This window comes from Lonchura striata, chromosome 9, assembly GCF_046129695.1.
Source record: "Lonchura striata isolate bLonStr1 chromosome 9, bLonStr1.mat, whole genome shotgun sequence".
In the NCBI taxonomy this organism is placed as follows: Eukaryota; Metazoa; Chordata; class Aves; order Passeriformes; family Estrildidae; genus Lonchura; species Lonchura striata.
The window spans coordinates 20,331,536-20,351,995 of NC_134611.1; the positions used below are offsets into that span (position 1 = coordinate 20,331,536).

At 40.7% G+C, this 20,460-nt stretch overlaps 1 protein-coding gene across 4 annotated transcripts in view; it reads right to left on the reverse strand.

Annotated features, from left to right (window-relative positions):
- The window catches only part of TGFBR3 (transforming growth factor beta receptor 3), a 226,716-nt gene that overhangs the window by 54,065 nt on the left and 152,191 nt on the right, over positions 1-20,460 (reverse strand). For all 4 annotated transcript variants that reach the window (XM_077785441.1, XM_077785442.1, XM_021526353.3 and 1 more), the window contains one exon: positions 14,634-14,818. In XM_077785441.1, coding sequence (XP_077641567.1) covers positions 14,634-14,818 — 185 coding nt within the window. The remainder of the gene's footprint in view (positions 1-14,633; positions 14,819-20,460) is intronic.

Below are 20,460 nucleotides of genomic sequence, written 5' to 3' on the forward strand. Positions count from 1 at the left end.
TTTCCCTTTCTTTTTTGCATTTTCACTGGCAAAATCCATATTTCTAAAGATTTATGGAAGCCTTGCCCAGAAACTTCATCAGAAACAAATCCTACATGTGTTCAGTGCTGTAAAGAGTGTTTTGAAGACACAGTGTGAGACTCCGAACTCACTGAACTCTGTGGTAAAGTTCGTAACCTTTTTTTTGAAACTCCCATAATAGCTTAAAAAATAAATAAAAAAAAAAATCAGGGATCCAAAAAAGGACATTCTCCACCCATTCCTAGATTTTCAAAGAAGCTTATGATGCACACACATTTGTACTTCTCAACAATATACTATTTCACACAAAGTCTTCTGCATCTCAGGCAGCTCTGTGACCAGTTTGGTCAAACAATATCAAAAGAAAATTAAACCAGAATCATTAAACTGACAAGAGCATTTTTAGGTCACCTAGTCCACTTAAAAAGCAGCTGCTATTACTTTGCCCATATTATTTTAAAAACATATTAAAAGACAGCATATTACCCAAGCAGACAGCACCACAACAGGAAAATAAGTCAACGTGGTCCAACACATTCCTCACTCCCAGTGAAGGGCTCATTTGATCACAAAGCTGTTGCACAGCCAACATTTTCATTGTGCAATCAATAGCCAGGCCAGACCTTCTGGGCATGTGTGTCAGCAATGGTCCTCTCAGCTCAACCTCAGCAGCTGTTTGTCAGAGGAAGCTCCTCTTCAGACTCACGTCTGGCCCCCTTTGGCACACACTCCTCTGAATGATACATGACTAACTTGTGAGGAATACAACAATTTGGTCATAGCTGAAAATTATAGACCAAAGCTATTCTGAAAATCTTAAAACAAAACCTACACGTTCCTCTTTAAAGCATTAAGCACAAGTGGGATGTGAAGCCCAGTGGTTCTGTCCTGTTTGTTAGGATGCATTTTTCCCTTCATAGGCACAATACCCACCGAAGCTCCGCTGGCACTGCTGAGCAGCTGCCTGTGCCCGGGCTGTGCTGGTGCCTGCTGCCTGCACACTCTGCACAGCTCCTTGAAGTCTCCAGCAGCAGCAAGGTTAAGGCGGCTGCAGAGGCTTCTGTCCCCAGAGATGGGTTTCATGGAAGGCTGAGTATCACCACAGAAACCAACCACAAAAACAGTCTACGGGCTCCTGCCCCGCTACTCTGGTAAAGCAATTTGTACTACGTGAAAGGCAAGGACACAAATGCTGAAAACTGATCAAAGTAAATGCTGATGTTAAAGTACCATTTTGTTTTGCTGACTTCAAGGCATCAAATCACAGGCTCTGTGTTTTTGTTCTAAAAAGATGAAAGGTAAGTGCCAAGGATTTGTAAGGTTGAATTAACTATTCCGGCATGAAGGCCTTTAGATAAATTCATAGCACATTTTCCAAAACAGCCATTACAAATCTGTGCTAATAAGCCAGGACAAACTATGCAGTGTTGTATTGAATTACACTGTCTAGGCTTGGACAGCTGTTTTCTAAAAAAGAAGAAAAAAAAATTTAAGTCTCAGATCACATAAGTACATTTTCTGACTTAAAAGTGATGCAGTAAAGACCAATTTATGACATCTTAACTCATTACTCTACTGCAAAGATTAAATTAACTCATTCAAATCAGGCAAAATATAGAGCTGAAATATGAAAATTTACACCTATCTCTGCCCCAAGTGTTCTCATTCTTTTTGTCAATACAATATTTATAGATAATTTATTCTGGTATTAGAAGTCAAAGACATTTACATGAAGAAACTTATTTTTACAGTTCACTTCTGTCTATCAGTATAGGAGATTTGGAATTTCTACTGAAATTCACTTAAAAAATAAAACGTTGGTACATTGGCCATAATAGAATCCAATTGAGGATTGATGAATTTATTAATCCAGCTCAACTGGTGGGATCTGGTACTGCACCACTTTTCAGAAGTGTTTATCAAGTACTTTGGGAAGGATCCTTTTCTTCTTAAAATAAAACTAAAATAGAAGCATATTCTTTAGACAGGATTGTGATTCAAAATGAAATACTGTTTTTTCCTACCCCTCATATTTTTGCTATGCTCACTGAATATTGTGTTACAGATTTGATACCAAGCCAGCTATAGTAGATCACAATACCCAGCTTTTGAGAGCCAACAGTTTCTGAGAGAGAGTTTGCTGGTTTTTCCAAGAAACTCAAAATATGTTCACATGGTGTTACTGCCTGAATGTAACTTTGCTCGCAGGGTTACATATTTGCATTCCTAAATCAAATGATTGTATAAGGACATTCCTAAGGTCACACAAGATCCCACCGCTTCCCTTCCGGGAAAGTTCTCCAACGCAGACTACGTTCAGACAGGGTAAGCACCGATTTTTGAAAACTCACCCCAGCAATCAAACAGAAGATCTTCAAAACAGCATCAAAGCAGCCACTAACTCCAGGGAAACTGCAATGGCACTAAAAGCAAGCACTCGCACCCACAGAGAGTTACTTTTTCTCCCACAGAACTCAACACTGTGCCACCTTCAAAGCCCTTGCCAGGGACACACCATGCCACCGTCTCTCTGCCAGACCAGCACTCATGGATGCTGCTGGGGCAGGGACCTGCCCCTTTGGGAGAGAGCAGGGAGGGAGCTGCAATGCATGAAGTACAAGGGAAGGAAAGACCTGTTCTTACTTCCAGGATGAGGCACAACTCAATACTTAGGGAATGGATCTGAGTCCCAGGTAGCATCTACCCAGGTGCATAGGGGACTGAAGTTTATTTCCAAGGTTCATGTAACACTCTAATCTTAATATCAACTCTTTGCTTATTTTACCCTAACTAGAATTGCAAATAGATTGGCATTGCCTGGACCTTCTCGCCCACACAGTACTGGAGAATCAGATTGACTAAACAGCAGTTATAGCTCAGTTTTAAAAATCATGGGAAAGATTCACCCCTGGCATAATTCCACTGAAGCTACTGGCATTAAACCAGAGACTGATGAGATCCCATACATTACTGCATAAAAGACAGAATACTATTGCACAATCTCTTGACTGTTACAGTCTACCACCCAGACTGGAAAATTAGGCTCCATAAAAAAGAAGATAAGAAAACAGAAAATTTGATAAGGACTGCCCAACTATGACCTGTGGCCCACTACACTCTCTTCATTAAGTACTCTCAAAAATCTTTGACCGAAAGGTGTTTGAAAACTCCTTTTCCTGTCACCCCTATTTGTCCTACAATAGGGGCTAAAGGTCAGGGTGTGCTGTGCTAGACACAAAGAGCTTAAAAATCAAGTCCTACAGCACATGAACATGCCAACATCCACTAACAAACTATTTTGAACTATGCATCATGTTCCCATTATTAATAATTCAGAGGAAAATCAGAGAATCACAGAACAAGCTGAGTTGGAAGGGACCCTCAATGATTATCAAGTCCAGCTCCTGGCCCTGCACAACAACATCCCCAAGAGTCGCACCCTGTGCCTGAGAGCATTGTCCAAACACTCCTTGCACTCTGTCAGACTTAGGGCTGTGACCACTGCCCTGGGGGTTCTAGTGCCCAGCCACTCTCTGGGTGAAGAACCTTTTCCTGACATCCAGCCTAAGCCTCCTCTGACACAATTCTAGGCCATTATCTTGGGTCCTGTCACTGGCCACCATAGAAAAGAGATCATTGCCTGCGCCTCCTCCTCCCCACATGAGGTAAGTTGTAGAATGTGGTAAGGTCTCCCCTCAGTCTCCTCTTCCCTGGGCTGAAAAGACCAACTCACCTCATCCATTAAAGGACAGCCCCAAAACATGTTCAAGACAACTAAACAAAGTTCCCTGTAGGGATGAAGCATCACCCTTGAGTTTGGCACCTATTCCATGTAGAGCAGCACATTGTTTGTAATGAAGACCTAAGGATTCAGAACCAGCTAGGAAACAGACCTGCCCAAACACTGACTTCATACTTGTATCCAACAGTGGGATGAGAGAGAGCCCTTTAAAACAAAAGCCTAAGGGCTTGCAGCATAGGCAAAAATTATCTGTAGTTCTGCCTCCAATGTAAGCTCTGGTACATTTCTTGCCCCAATATGAAATGACCAAGCTGAGGGTCTGTGTAATAAGATGGATTTGCAGCACATTTAGATCTCCTCATCTGGCTTTGTAATTCAGTTGCTCCACACAACAGACCAAAAAACGCAAATTACAAGTAAAATTTAGTACTATAACATTATCAAAAGCATCATGTGCCAGATGAGTATGCTGTATGACATTCAACATACTGCTCTGCTCCTGGCAGCAGAGTTGCCTGTGTCTGGCAAACTGGTGGTTTCCTGCAGCAGTGCTATTCTGCTCAAAAGTGGAAGAACAGGCAACCACGCTGGTAAGATTTTACTAGAAATGCTGTGCCTATTCAGAAAGCACCACAGCTCACACAGCATCAAAAAATTCTGACACAAGGAGACATTACAAAATAGCGCTTCTAGCTTCATGAAAATGTTGGGCTATTTCTGCCCACAGCTTAGTCACATAATTTATTTTCAGACAAAAACATAGCAAATTAATTTCTGATGTTCCTAAGTTGTTATTCTAGGCTGGAGCAGCCAAATTCTAATAATATATGCAAATACCTAGGTAATAAAAGCTATTCCTGACACAAATAACTTGGCAAATATGCAGGAGAGTTATTGAAGTCCTATTTGCAATAGAAAGGGGTATGACTTTCACAGTGCAAGAATAATAAGAGTAAAAAAACTTGAGGGTTTTTAATAGGACAGAACACAAAGGGCAATAACTGCATTACCATAATTCATACTGAGACAGTTCTGTAACAATCATCTTGAAAGTATAACCCGAAGAGTTTACTGATAAATTTTATGTAGATACCATACACACACTGCCTATGTTAGCTTTCTTTACCCAAATTATGCAAATCCAGCCTCCCCTGTGCATACATATTTCAAATCAATTTTCACTGAATGTGTTCTGCATTACATGCTTTGAGAAACAGAATTCTCTTTCTTCCTGGAAAACAAGATTTTTCAAAAACTTCTGTCTGCAGCAAAGGAAGCAGCCTCTGCACATGCAATTCTGCTCAGCTTTGCCAACCAAATGTAACTTTCACACAATAATCCCCACTTTGGTCACCTGCAGAGCAAGGGCTGCCCACAGTGATCAGCCCCCATCAGTGCAAAGCTGGGACCCCTTTGCCCATTCTGTCTGTGACCTGAATGAGATGCTCAGGCTCCCAAAGATTAAGTGAAACCATTTGTGCCATCTGCCCTTCTGCAGACCAGCCAGGCTTCCCAAAACACAGCGCTTTGCTCAACTTTGCACAGATCAGTAGATGTCAATAACATTCACATGGCATATAATGAATCCTGAGGGACAGTCTTCCTTTTATACATTTTATGGGAAAATTCTTTGTTTACTTTAGATATGTTTTAAGGGCAGAGGATCTGTCCCTGTACACCACAAGTACAACATCTCCCCTACTGTTGCTAGTGGCCTATTCAAAAAATGGTATCACCACACTAAGCTTTATTTTCATAATTAAGATAGAAGACTAATGAAGAAATGTAACAAATTTCCAGATAATTTTCTATTCCACATTTATTTGTACATATATTGCAGATCTAAGTTTTTCTTCAGTGCATGGCCTGAGCTGCAAATTTTAATCTGCCTTCCTTTCTCCCATCCCTAAACTATTACCAGGGAGTTGTGTAACAGGGTATCCAGTGCCCTGAAAATAAAAAATGGGTATGGAAGTGGTTAACTACATCAGAGGATATATAAGTACATAGTAAAAAGCAGCTCCTGTCCCAAAGGAAAAGCTTCTTAAACCGAGAGATAAAAGACATGACAACTGCCAGGACCATTTTCCTTAAATGCATTTGGGGCCTTCTAAACTAATCTACACAGGCTATTTCAGGTAAACACAAGTTTCCACTGCCCATATTTTCAGCAAGTTAGCTAGATTCTAGCCCCCCAGCATAAATGGCAGAGCTGCACTAACGTATCACTAAAGTTGATTCACCTTGCCTCTCAACAGGTCTTGTTTGTCCAGGCTCAGTGTGACACTAATACTGAATGCTAGGTCTGTTCAGAGCCAATACTTGCACTGTCTCATCTCCACCAGGTGTGAGGCTAGAGCTGACACAGCAGGTTTCTAGTTCATCTCAACTGTAAAACACCACGCAGATGTAACATAGCACACAGCGTCCAAAAAACATAATGGCAAACCTGGTCAATGAATACAGAATTTCCAAATCTCAGGGTGTATCCTTAATGGTTTAACATACTTCCCACTGTTTCACAAGCTGCAGGTGGGGAAGGGGAGAAGGCTGAGATAATAGGGCTTCTGAAAGCAAGTAAATACTGCAAACAAACATGAAAAAGATGACAGAAAGACTGCAGGGCAAAGGGTTATGCCATTTGAAAGCTTCCACACACAAAAGAGTTTGGTTCTCAGGGTTTGCAGCTAGACCACACATAGATCCAGATGACTGGAAAAAAGAAATGTCATACTCCAGGTGTCTTTTAAAGAGGTACTGTCACAGAGAAAGTGCAACATGCAGTGTTCACATCTTTACTGGACATGCAAAACGAAATTCTTGCTTTCCAAGCCAGGGTAAGGAACAGCACGTGTGCATGACTCATAAAAAACAGACAACCTAGAAGCAGCTCCAGATTTAGGAAACAGTTTTGTTTACTTTATTGTCAGTAACTTACCAGCCCAAGTAAGATTTGGTGCAAATGTGTGTCTGTACTACATGTGCTCACAAACAGTATTAGAAGTTAAATACAAAGGAAACTGCTTTCAGAAGATTAAAAGTAATTGTTAACAATGCATTGTCTCTCTACTCCCCTGGGGTGGGTCTTCAATCTTCACAATTTTTTTCTTATTGTCAAACTTACAAATAAGGAGAACTTCTAATCTCTGTACAAACAAAGCAGTATTTGAGGAATATTTAAAATAATGATTTCATGATATTAACTATACAGGAAAAAAAAAACCACCAAAACCCCTAAGGAACCAGATTTTCTATTTAATCAGGCCTAGCCATTATAAGTAAGACTATTCATATCTCTATATAATTGCAGAATCAATACCATAAAATCTGACAAAAACCTCCAGAAGAAATTTGTGATGCTATCAAGTATTTTCTTGCACAATGATGCCCATTTTATGCACATCATATCTGCACTGTCTCTCTGATACTTGCTTGAAAAGAGATTTACTGAAAAACACACTGGCTTGTTTTTGAGGTAAGAAAGAACTAACTGCTGCTCCTTGCATACAGTATTCTTCCATGTAGCATCCAGATGCATTTTCAATGTTCAATTTACTTCATTGCAGGTATCACTTGAAACCCAATTAATGGAGGAAAGAATGCATGTTCCAATGGCCTACGCTGACAATACACCTACAAAGCAAGGATCACTGTAATTCTCTGCAAAACCAACGTCATGCAAAGTCACCTTTCCCAGAGGCCTCAGAATCCCACGTGCCTATTCACATGCACAAGCACACCGTGTCCATGCAGAAGACATGAACACTGTGCTTCCTTGAGAAATTATGGAAGAGTGAGCCAGACCTCAAACAGTCTTCAGGGTAAAAGAATGTTGGTTATCTCCAGAATGGTGACAGTTCTTAATACTTGTCCCTCACTGGCATTTGAGTCATCACCAAATACTGCCTCTCATCTAGACAAACTAACTACTGCAACCACCATGTTTATTACATATGACATGATGTCAAATCATAATAAAAACATTTCTTTATTATAAATTGCAACAGCACTTGTTAAAGAGACAATATCAGCTATGAATTATCTATATTTCCTTCAAACTTTTTCAAGCAATTTAGGTTTCAGATATTCGTACCTCATGGTGGTGCTATTTTTGCATCTTCTCCTTTAAATAACAAGTTTTCCTACTGTATAAGTACTCTGCTTATGTTTCACAGGGAAAATAAGAGACTCTTCTAGACAAACACAAACTTGAGTGTTATCAAAAGCAAGATCAACAAAAAAACACCTAACCAATTAAAACATTTGTTGTTCTTCTACCTTGCCACAGCATGGTTTTACTTTTTCAGCTAATACAGGAGCTGTCAGGTATGGCAAGCTCCACACAATTTTCCCCTGCACTTGGAGGCTGAAGAAGAACGACTTCATTAATTACAGCTTTTGGTTCAAACAGACACTCTAGAGAACAACAAAAATGTGACCACTCATGACAAATGTTGCTCCATATCTCAAACATACATGCATGAACCCAAAGCTAGACTGGAACCTGACCATGGAGTTTGGGATATAGATGGACTCCTGGAAATGTCATCACTTCCTTAATTATCTTTTCTTGGAGAAAGTCATTACAGACAAAGCAGTAATTTATAAAAAAGACATATCAGAAGCTTGGAGGAAACTGGAGACCATGAACACAAATCACAGTCTTTAATCAAAAACCAACACACATCTGGCTGAAAGAAACGTGTGAGCCCACATGCACAGTGTGGACACATACAAGCCACAGTGAGACAGGAAGAGTCCATCCAGTAAACAGCAGCAGCAGCCCTCCTGCTCTCTGTAACCCTGCAAGAAGAGCATATCAGTACCTGCAGCATCTTGCATCAGAGGAAAACAACGGTCCAGTTTACAGCTTCTAACATGACATTTTAAGCAGCAGTCAGCAAAACCCAAAACTGTGAGCAGTCAGAAAACTCCTACTGACGTTTTTTGTTCTGAACCCGTTAGCGTTCTGTGGTAGGCCTTGGCATGGCTTCAGACACTGCTCCACACAGCTCTCTCAACTGAGAACAGGGCTCACTTTCTGCACACAGCAAACAGTCCCATTTCTAAAAACAGAAAATACTGAGGGTTTGCACAGCACTTTCCAAGTCATGAGATGTCACTGCTGCCTCTTTAAGGGCAGGCACGCGTCAAGCCACGCTCCTGCATCACATGAGGCTCTGTACAAACAGGCTCCTCTGGCCAGCACAGGACTTCCTCTGGCAGTTCTGGTGGGCAGAACGTGAAAGGACTGCCAAATCCAGTGACCAGCAAATCCTAAGCTGGTTTAAAACAACATGCAAAGACCGCAGTCCAGACAAACAAGATGAAAAAAACACATTAAAAAAGGTCGGATTTTATGGAAGCACAGATGCCTCAAAGTGCTAACAAAAAAGAGGGGGAAGAGCATTGCAAAGGTTTTCAAACAACAAGCAAACTCCACTTCTTAAAAATATGGCAATGCCATGTTCATCATGAAGGCAATTAAGACATCAATGTCATTTTAATGTATCAGCTGCACGGGAGTTTCAGCTTTCAGCAGACATGGAGTTATCTGAGACAGACACTGAATGATTACAATTTCTGTGGTGCATGCTGCCGCTATCTTTAAGGCTTTGTAAGGTCTATCATGTACTTTTTTTCTGATTATGTCCAGTATGCCAGCTGGGCTCTTGAGCATGGCTGTGCATAAAGGGAGTAAACAGCAGCCTGTGAAACCACCCTGGTGAGCCAGTGGAGCTACCACAAGCTGTGGGCAAGCTTTGGAAATTACCCAGGATCAAAGAGGCATGTGATGAGGAACTCCTGCTTTCCAAATACAGGGTGTTCCTGGAGTACATTTGCCACAGAGTCACTCACAACTTGACTCTGAGACCTCACTGGCACAGAGCACTGCTGGAAGCAGTAAATTCATCTGACTTTCCATTCTTGATCTTATGTGGCACCCTTCCCTCACAAAACACCATGCAAAATGATTAAAAAAAAAACGTAGTCAACCTCAGATTTGACAGAGAGGCTTGCAGGTGGCCAAACTAATTTTCCATTGTTATTCTGTATATCCAGCATGACTGATTGTGCCTCTGCACAACTTCATGAACCACACATTATCAAGGAAGAAGAAGGAATGGGTGAAGTGATTGAACTGACCTTGATGGGCTCAGCATAACAGGAGAGCTGGCCAGCTGAAAAGGCTGAAGGTTCAAAACCTGTGAACACACTTGCATTAAAACATGCGGGTCTTCTGCTATAGCTAAAGATCCACTACTGCTGCCAAGCTAAGGCAGTCAGAAAGTGAAGAGGCAAGAAAAGAAAAACATCGTTGCAAAGTTTGGATTTTGTCTGTACCTTGGCAGAGGCACAGTGCTTTGTTTTATCTCTCAAAGCTTCTTTTTCTAAAGCAGCAACTATTTTTCTTCAAAGCAAAGGCCTTTGACCTAGCAGAAGTACTAAATATACCCACATGCAGCACTGTATACCTATTCAAACAAATGAATAGGTAACAAAATCCTCACTAACTCCAGCTGTCGAGTAACAAACCTTGAATTCCCTTCCTGCCTGCTGTCAGCACATGACCTCCAGGTCCTCTCTGACCATGACTCTGGTGCTGCAGGTCAGCATGTTTTAAATATGCCCAGAAAGTGGCCCCTTTATCTGAGCTGAATCTCAAGGCTGTTCCTGGATCTCTGGATGCCTGAGCATGAAACAAAACATTTTTCTCTGACATAGCCTTGGGCGAGGCTGTTGTAGTATTAAACTTCTGAAAACAGTTAAAACAAACACACTAGGAAATACAGTAAACATGTAGCATAATATGCAAAATGAACTAGGTTTTCACCACCTTCATCACCCAGACCTTCAAAATCGTAAAAACCAAAACCACTGTGACACAGAAAAATTCTCCTGAATTCAGGATCAGCCTATTATAATTAGCCTATTCCAGGAGCTAGCAATCATTTTAATATCATGCTTACTCTCAAAGGAAATTTTAAAGTTGTTATTATTACCTTTCTGCTGAGTAGCACGGATTAAACAGTGGGGAAGAAGGTCTGTCAAATTATTACAGCCTCAGTGGCGTTACTCAAAATTATAAAAGTAAAGACAAGTCCTTAGTTTTCCTGTCTTCATTTCATGTAACACATGTTAAATATCTGTATCAGGCATAACATCTTAAAGTTTTTGAGGATGAGGATGTCAATGAAACAATAGTGAATCCATTGCCAGGAACTCTGATTCCATGTGTTCATATGTATTCAATCCTAAGTATTCACATGAGATTAACTTTATACGCCCCTCCTCTCTGCCTTTAACTATTTCAAAGTTAACTCTGTGCTCGAAGCAGCTCAGGGAAATTCAACCAACAGGCATAAGAAAAGAATCCTCTATTAATTTAGGACTTGATAATAAACCTAAAGACGGACTTCCATCTTAAAATAATTTTTATGCTCTTCTACACACATTCTTCTGGTGCAAATTTCCAGAGTTTCCAAGTGACTCTGCAAACACTAACTTCTTCAGAACAAACAGCTCCATGAGGAAGCAACTATCTCCTTTCTGAAAACTGAGAAACTGAAGCAGTGAAGATACCCAAAGCCAAAGAGAAAGTTATTGTAAGAGTTCAGTAGTTCCTGGCATTCAGCTGAGACCCAGATCAGTACAGAAATGCACACACGCACTCACTTCCCCAGGAATATTTGATCAAATAAAACAAACAAAAAAGGCTTGCATTTTTCTTGCCAAGTTCAATATAAACACTTGAGGCTATTACATGCACCCGTATTCTATTTCCTATGATAAAGCATGGCCAAATATGAATTGTGATAAAAGACATTTCTAAGAAATACTTGAGAAAGATTGGAACTTCGGGGGTTCTTACTTGAAGAAAGAAGACATTCCCAGTCTCAACATACAAGATTTTATCCCAATGGGATTATTGAACTAAAATACAAACAAATTCCTTGAAGATTATAAATGTGATAAAAACATTTCATGATATGATATTATATTTACCAGACTTCTGCTGTAACACAGAAGTGGTAAACTACTGATTCAGTTTCGCAAATACTGTTCAGAATACACAATCCTATACATTTCCAATATGTCTTTTGTCTTCTTTTTCCCAGTTTATAGGGAAGGAAAAGCACCCAAATCTTACTAACCCTTACTGAAAAGCCTGCCTGCATCACCCTGCCACATGCCCTCCCCCTCATCAGCCACCCTTCCTATGCATAAATTTGCAAAGCTTGTTGCCTATATATTCTACATGAGTGTCAAAGAGAGTTAAATTAATGTGTACACATACGTTGCATCTTTGTGAGAACAATGATAACTGCACAAGTATGTTTAATGCATGAACCCTCCAAGGAATTTGCTAGGGGAAGTTTACACTCCTCCCAGCAAGTAAGGAATGTGTAATGTAGCAGCATTCTAGCACAGTGCAGGTTAAAAACAAAACAACCCAACCTCCTCCCCCAAAGCCAGCCTTCACTTAAAGATTTTTAGATCTTGCATTCCATATCATTAGAACTTCAGCCAACCTCTGAACAAATATATGATTTAAACATGCTTTTGATGCTGCTAAATCTAAGTAATGTGCTATCAAACAAACTGGTTTTATTCTGGAGTCTACTGGAAATACTACATGACAAACAGATCTCTACCTTTGCTATCAGCATTTGCAGGCAACAGGAAATACCTCAGCTGGTAAATCAAGTGCATGTAACTTAAGGTGATGGGTACATTCTACTTTTAGACAAAGGGCAACTTGGAGTTGGTTTCAACAATAATGGAAAAGATAACATTTGCTCTGCTTTGTTCTCTGAGTCTGATCCTATAAGTAAAATCTGATCTTTCCAAGTTGTTTACACTCTTTTGCTCAACACTGTTGCCAGCAAACCTTGCTCCAGCTTCCTGAGCATTTTTAGAGCAGCCATCTCCAAGGACTGTGACTGGAAATTGCTCAGGAAATGGCAGAAGCAGGCTACGGGTTTCAAATGCTGAGATCTATTCAGTGCCCTACACTTACTATATCCCCAAAGCACACAGACAAGACAGCTTGAGTAAACTGCTTTCTTAACATGAACACATTAGACGAGGCACAAGCAGCCTCTCTCTGCTGGACAGCAAGTATTTTTACTCAAAGCCAAGTATTTAATCCTAGCGTTGTGTCAGGCTGACCAGGCACAGGGGCACAGCCTGCATGCTCGTGCGCGCGGACTGGCTCATGCCGTGCGCGCACACGGCCGCACAAAGCTCCACCTTGCACAGGCAGCGCCAGCGGCACCGGCCCAGAGGGAAATCTGGATTTGGGCTCCTGCAAAGGTGCACTCGGCACCTGAGTCATGCTGCTCACTCAGGAGGTACTCATACCAAATTTGCTTATGACTTAGCAATGGATTTAAAGTTTCCTGAGAGATGAGAGAAGCACTGAAAAATCTACAGCAGAATCACATACAGCTATTTAGTTCTTATTGGAAACTATGTTCAAAAAAACCAAACCGACCAACCCCAACCACCCCCTCAACCCAAGCAAACAACCCAAAAAACCCAGAGAAAACCAAAAAGCTCTATAATTTGGTCTTCATGTCCAGAGAGTTGATAACCCACCTCTTGGTATACTAAGAAAAGCTTAAAGAACACAAAAAACCCCAAACAAACAAACAAAAAAACCACCACAAAACCCAAAACAAACCCCCATACCACCCCTCGAAATATAAAAATATCTGTTCCTCATTCACAGTCCCAACAAAAAAGCATAATTTTTCTATTCATCTCATGACAGTAGATGATCTGACAATTCTGATTAATGGAGGCCAACAAGATATCTACTAAAAAAAACTGTAAATCATTTTCTCATCATAAACTAGACATTTAAGACCATATATATACTAAAAATGAACACAACAGCTGAAGTTTCATGGATGCATACAATACACATTGAGCTGAAGTCACCACAAACCCAACAAGGCTGATACTGAAGTCAGTGGAAGGACTGATTCTGGCCAAGAGAATCTGCCTTTATTTTAACCACTGCGAAAGACTCCATTTGAAAGTTCTTTCAGTACAGATTTAGACTCTCTTTTCCTAAGTTTCTCCTTGTTAGATCATCATCTTTGTTCTCTCTTTACAAATTCTCTAATTGTGTACCCACATCTTGCTCCCACAGGACACAGTACTAAGGATTTCTGTGTAATACTGTAAGAATATTAACTAAAAGGCTCAGCTGTCATGGCATGCAATGTTTTCTTTGCACTTTGGCACTCTGTTTTGATGTGTTTTGAAAGCAAACAACAATATGGCACAACTTGACATCAAAAATTTTATTCTACTGTTGCTTTCAGAACAGCTGAAGTTTTTGCCAGTCCCTCCAAGTGCAGCATACATAAATAAGTACTTGGACTACCATAGTAAGCAACACTTGCTTTTGGTACAGCAGTCCCCCTCAGTGAAGCACTGAGGCTGCATTACACTGGTTACAGAATCTAAACTTCAGTATTTGTTTATAGTGGTCATGGCAGGGATCCAAAGGTATTCATGTTAATTTACAACACATTTAGGTAAACGATCTGCTTTTGAAGACAGCCAATTCTGCAAAGGCCTGTGGGAGATTGAAATCTGTTTCTTATTTCCTTTACCCACCCCCTACCTTTTTTAAGTATATTTTGTGGTTGTGAAAAATAATGAAGAGTGTGGCTAGGCATGGAAGCAGCTTATTCATATGACATGCAAAGTGTAGGTGGACAGTTTTCATGCAAATTGTGATACTTTGGTGACAATTCAGAAATAACTTTATGCAGTAAATTAACATAGAATAATCCCATTTGCAGACATACTTATCACCAGGGATCTGGAGAAAAAGTAATTTGCCCTTTACCTCTCTTTCATGATGGCCAAGACCCTCCTTGGGGTTTCTGAGATTGAGGACGTGCACCTCTTGGGGCAGGCTCGTCGTGCCCCGGCTTGCACAGCCAGATAAGACTGTAAAGCTTTCCAACAAGGCATGGACTGGGTGCGAATTGTTAACAGGCGACAAGATACATTCCCTCTGAGGCACAGGACCTGCAGAGAAAGACACAGACACACATCATTGGGAGAAAAAAAAGCAATACATTGTTTATGCTTGTCAAATAATGATCTTCCTTTTGTTCAGAAAATCCACAGGAACACAAGCAGAAGCTTTGTGTTCATTATCCACAAAATGAAGACTCTCATTCCCATTAAACTTCTAAGTTGTCCTGAATATGCTAACTCATTGGCTCATTTCTCTCTGAAAGTCTAAATTTTCAAGTATGAATTCCAAAACTGAAGGTATTCTTTTCTTTACTAGGGAGGAAAACAAAGAGAGGGAAACAAAAAGTCTTAAAAACCCCATTAAACAAAACTAGAAATAAACAAAACTAGAAATAAACAAAACAATCAAAAAACAACAACAAAAACTAACAACCCCAAAAAAACCTCCCAAAAAACCAAAGAAACCCCCACCACTACCAGTTACAGCGGTCAGGTGGTTTGTCTTAGATGTTTATTCAAACACTATTACCTGCAAACACTGTAAATGCAATCATGTGTATATAACAATGAAAAGTTAATGTCTACCAGAATAGTAATTATGTCAGGAAGGATTTGGGCGAGCTGGATTTGTTGCTTTTGAAGCAGGGCTGATTTATAGTGAATATCGTTCAAATACATTGTACAAAACAGCAGGCATCTGTCACATGATAAAATGAAATGTTTGTTTACTGAGTCTATTTTGTGTCTGATAGCAATTATCTGCACTGATAACAGTTATCTAGTCCAAAACAGAGTGTACGCCCTTTCAAATAATCACCACAGCATGATGTAGTGCCATACTCTTATATAGCACGTGAGACTGTGTGATGTGATAGAGCAAGATAGCACAAATGCAAAGCATACAGAGCAGTTTACATTTAAACTATATCCCAGGAAACTAAATCAAGACAAATATTTATGAAAAGCAGCCCTGCTTTCTCCAAACAGCTCAAGCCCACCCCTGACAGTAACAGATACATGTATGTTTTTTTATTCAGAAGGTCACAGGAGAATGTAATTCATTTAACCCCTAATTTGCACCAAAGCCACTCAGATAAGAATTAGACTCACATGAATCAGTCAATTCAGAGGCTGCCAGGCATAAAAGAGAAATACAAGGTAGAAACAGGTTTTTTTCCAAATTGTGCACACCTGCAATTGAAGTAAAATGCTTCCTTTGAAGGAAGTTCGAAATAAAGAAAATCCTCAACTGATTAAATGAGAGAGCTCTGTGTGGTTTTCTCAAGTCTAAAGTCAGCTATTGTAGCACTAGAGACCATCTGACACTGGTGTACACTTACGTTTAATTAAATTAGCACTGACCTACACTTTGCTGGTAAAAACCACAATTCTTTCAAAATGCAGTTTGCAGTTAGCCATTTATTAACAAGTCGAAGTCTGTCTTAAACCAGACTATCTGGAAAAAGCAAAGCCCTTGAGCACAGGGAGATTTCTGCAGTGCCTCAGGCCACAAAGAGGCCGTTCCTGAAATCCACCAGAGCATAGTGCATATCCTATGAGCTCCCACAGAGCAGGAATATTTGTAAAGGCAATGCTAAAGGCATAAATTACTCATGCATGTGCTTGGGGTACAGAAAATAAACAAACTTTCTTCTCCCTAAATGAGGAGCTTGGCAGTGGCACTGACCAACTAGCACTAGGTCTTCTGGTTTTTATTTAACTCCTTTCAAAGAATACACATACAAAATGTGACTGATCCAAGCAATGACAAGCAGTTTAAGAAAAAAACTAATTAAAAAGTTTCCCTTTGTAATGGCTGAAGAAATATTTAGGATTTGTAACAATAACAAAACCAATAGAGAGGTCTCATTTTCCTGATGTACAAGAGCAGATCAGAGAACCTACTGATAAACTAGCCCAGCCACTGATGTGTAAGTCCTACAGCACACAATGTTACACAACCTGCACAAAACACTTCTCTAAACTCACAAGCATTTCTTGGGCTGGGAAGGAAAGGAGCACTTGCTCATTGGAATTGTTTCTTGTCAGCCAGAATGGAATTGATGGTTAAGATGTTTCAATCATAACACACACTCACCCACAAAGAACAAGGCACAAGACTGAACAAAACCAGAAACGGAGTTGCTGACAAAAATGTTCACTTTACTTAGCAAAGGTTCAGGAGAAAAAGCAAATAGTTCCCTTGTGATTTCCTTGTGAACACCTATTCCCATGCAGGACATCTATCAATCCTCCCCTCCAGCCTTCATCTGGTGTTTATTCTGAACAAATTTAAAACATTAGAGTAGAAGACATATGGATTTTCCACTCACATCCTACAAGAGGAAGGTGATTGCGACTGTTTCGTTCAGGCTGTAACTGCCTCCTTTGCTGGCACCTCAAATGCACATTAAGAAATCCCTCTATTCTGCTCAACATGCAAGATGGAAACAGTCCCGGAGGGAGCAGAAGTTCACATCCTGGATAACTGTGTGCAACTGAGCTTATCTGCACAGGGACAGGCAGAATGAGGCATGCCTGCTCTGCCTACACTCCACCCTGGCTGAACAGGGGCCAAATCTCCAGCAGAAATGCTGTCACCTCGCTGGCAGCGAGCCCATGTGCTGAGCCAGTCCTGAGCAGGGCTTATTGTTGTAAGTCTACTCTTCCAGCAGTGCAGCTGCACAGCATCTGCCTGCACACCTTGGCAGCCTGGGGCACATCCCCTCTGTCATATCTGTCTGCAGGGAAGAGGTGCACAAAGCTGCTCCAAGCCATTCAGTCCAAGAAACCAATGTTTTGGGGGAATTACTGCATTTGATAGAACTGCTTTCAGACCAGCCTTGTAAGAGAAAGTGATATAAGCCCTGGAAATCTGCACCAATGACTGGAGTACCTGGAGGATGCTCCACTGCAATCAGACCACATGTGCTGTGAGACTGCCCATGCACAAGGCATGCTGTGGGGGTAAATAACAGAGAGATTGCCCCAGCTAATTTTTGCCAAGTTTCACACAGGTGCCTGAGTAGGCATGTCCCAGGCCCATACTGCCCTTCCCAGCAACTCAAGACTCTCACAATCACTGTTTCTCTTACACTGGCAAAATCAAACCACAATCCTTGTGTGCTGCTATTGACATATCTGCCCAACCACTAACCTGGGTGTAGTGCCATGCCCATGTACACTGGCATGCCTGGAGGTAGCAGCAAGTGAAAGGAAAAATTATTTCTAGATCACGAAGTCCACTGCATGCTCAGCCTGTAAATGGCACAAAGCAGCTCCTTCTGCCACCTCCTCTGCACTTATGCTGTGCTTTAGTCTATTCTTACACTGCATGCACCACAGCAATGCTGGAGCTATTTTCACAACATTCATAAACTGCATTTCTCTCCAGCCCTTCCTATTGCACCTGCAGATCTACCCCACGCAAAGGTGGATACTACAACAAAGCACTGTCACTCCAGTGGGAGCAGCAAGAGCTCTCCTCTCCCCATATAAGCAACTTTTGACTCCCTCACAGATCCTTTATATTCCTTCTTTGCTGCCACTTTTCTCTGACTAGAAAGCCAGCTACTTCCTCTATGTAGTTTAAATCCTACATAATGCATGTTTACCACTCTGAAAAGTAGTATCCTAGGGAGGACTTATTTATCTGATTTATCACCTCCACACCATCTACTTGAAAAGCCGACAGGAAACAACAGCCTCATCTACTTGGGCTTTACTGTCACTCTGCCCCCCACAAACCCCAGGATAAGGCCTTGCCAGTTTCCCACTCCAGCCTCACACCCTGTTCCTGCCAACCTCACCTGCATCAGTGACACCAACATCCTGCCAAAATTCATTATCAATGTCCAATTAAGACATCAAGATTGCCTTATCAGCTCTAAGTATGTACATGTATTCTCCAGCATCTACATTCCCATCAAAGCACTTAAAGGGTCAAAGATATCTTCCAGTTTATCCATCCTAGTGTGGTCACAAGCCTTTAGCACCTTCTCTGTGCACTCACAGCCATCCTCAGGTTTTGTTTAACTTTGGAGCATGTAACCACTTAATCTTGTTAGCAAGTCCTGGCTCCTACCCCAATCAAATTTTAGTTGCTTAATGCCTTTAGAGGATGGAAGGCAGGTTAAGCAGTTTTATTTACAAGAACCAATTATTAGGTTCTTAAACAAGATAATGTTTATTGCAAATATTTAGTGAATTCAGAATTCTAGAGAATTTTTAAATATTATTTTCCACTTCCAATTAATATTTTAAAGGAAATCAGTGCAGACCCAACCTTGATACTGTGTAGCTGTGTCCATCTGGAACATATTCAATAAAACTTCAACATTCTTGTTTCCAGTATCATCCATGTTACTAATGAGTAACATGTGTTCTGTTGTAAGAAGGTAGCAGAAAGGGGAGTAAGACTAAGGGGGATAACACAACAACCCAAGATCAACTCATAACTGTCATTGATTTTATTCAAATAGTAAAGGATAATGTAGTTTCTGTTGTATTTCCATGGTGATTTCTGCAGTGTTGTCAGCTGAAAAGTGCAAGAGGCTCTGCAAATTGTGTGAATCTGTGCTGGGGGCTCCACAACACAGTAGCGTGGCTCCCATATGCCATAGCAGAGGGTACAAGCCACACCAACAGGACAGAACACTCCTCAGAAGAAGGACAGCTTTATTGCAATTGATTTTGAATGAGAGAATGATGATAATCTAGTCATTATATGTATATAAAAAAAGAATCCATACTTGAGGAACACAAGATATCTCTATGCTGTCAGGTAGGAAGTAATATAAACTACTGCAGATCCTGCTAGAATTCATCACCTTATGCTGAAAGGCACATTAATATGTGGAGGAGGCTAACTAAAGCAGAAATTTCAGTGTGCCCAAATGACAGACTTTCACAAAAGTTCTTTTAGAGAAAGTTAAATTTTAAGGGTATTCTCTTAAATATCTTAGTGACAACGATGGCTGAAACATACCTACTTTTGAATGACAACAGAGAGGGGAAATAATTTGAATCTTGAACTACAAAGCTTCACAGAGCACTTGAGCAACACTGAGCAATAACTTCTTCCCTTGATATTTGCCACTCGTTTCTAAAGTTACAAGTGCATGGGCAAAGGGCCACTGTTCTACATGGAGCAATTGTTACCACCTACACAACCTCCTTCTCATAAAGGGTTTTTTACTCTAGGAAGCATTTATACAAAAAAACATACACAAAATTTGAGGCAAATAGGAATTTACAGAGGGAAGTGACAACTATCACTACCAGAGGAAATGTTAGTCACTACTACTTATTCGGGTGGCTCTCTAACAGTAATTACTAAATTCATTCCTGCACACCCCTTCACAGAAGAGCACCTGGAAAGCCAGATTCCTAGTAATTTGAATGTAGAGGATAATGGACAACCATATTTATATGAAGAACAGCTTTTATTAAAGATAACAAAAAAACAGTTTCACGGTGGCAAGGAAGCAGTTGAACAAGACATCAATGCTCAGGATCAGTTCATTCTGGCAAGCAGCCTTGAGAGATGAAAAAGACAAAATCAGGTGGTAGGAAATATTACACAGCTTTGTGTTGAGAGACAACAGCATAGAGGAAACCTCAGTGCTTCTGCTCAAAAATAGGAGAAGCATCTCCACGATGATCAGCAACCACAAGGAGCTGGGCTGTCC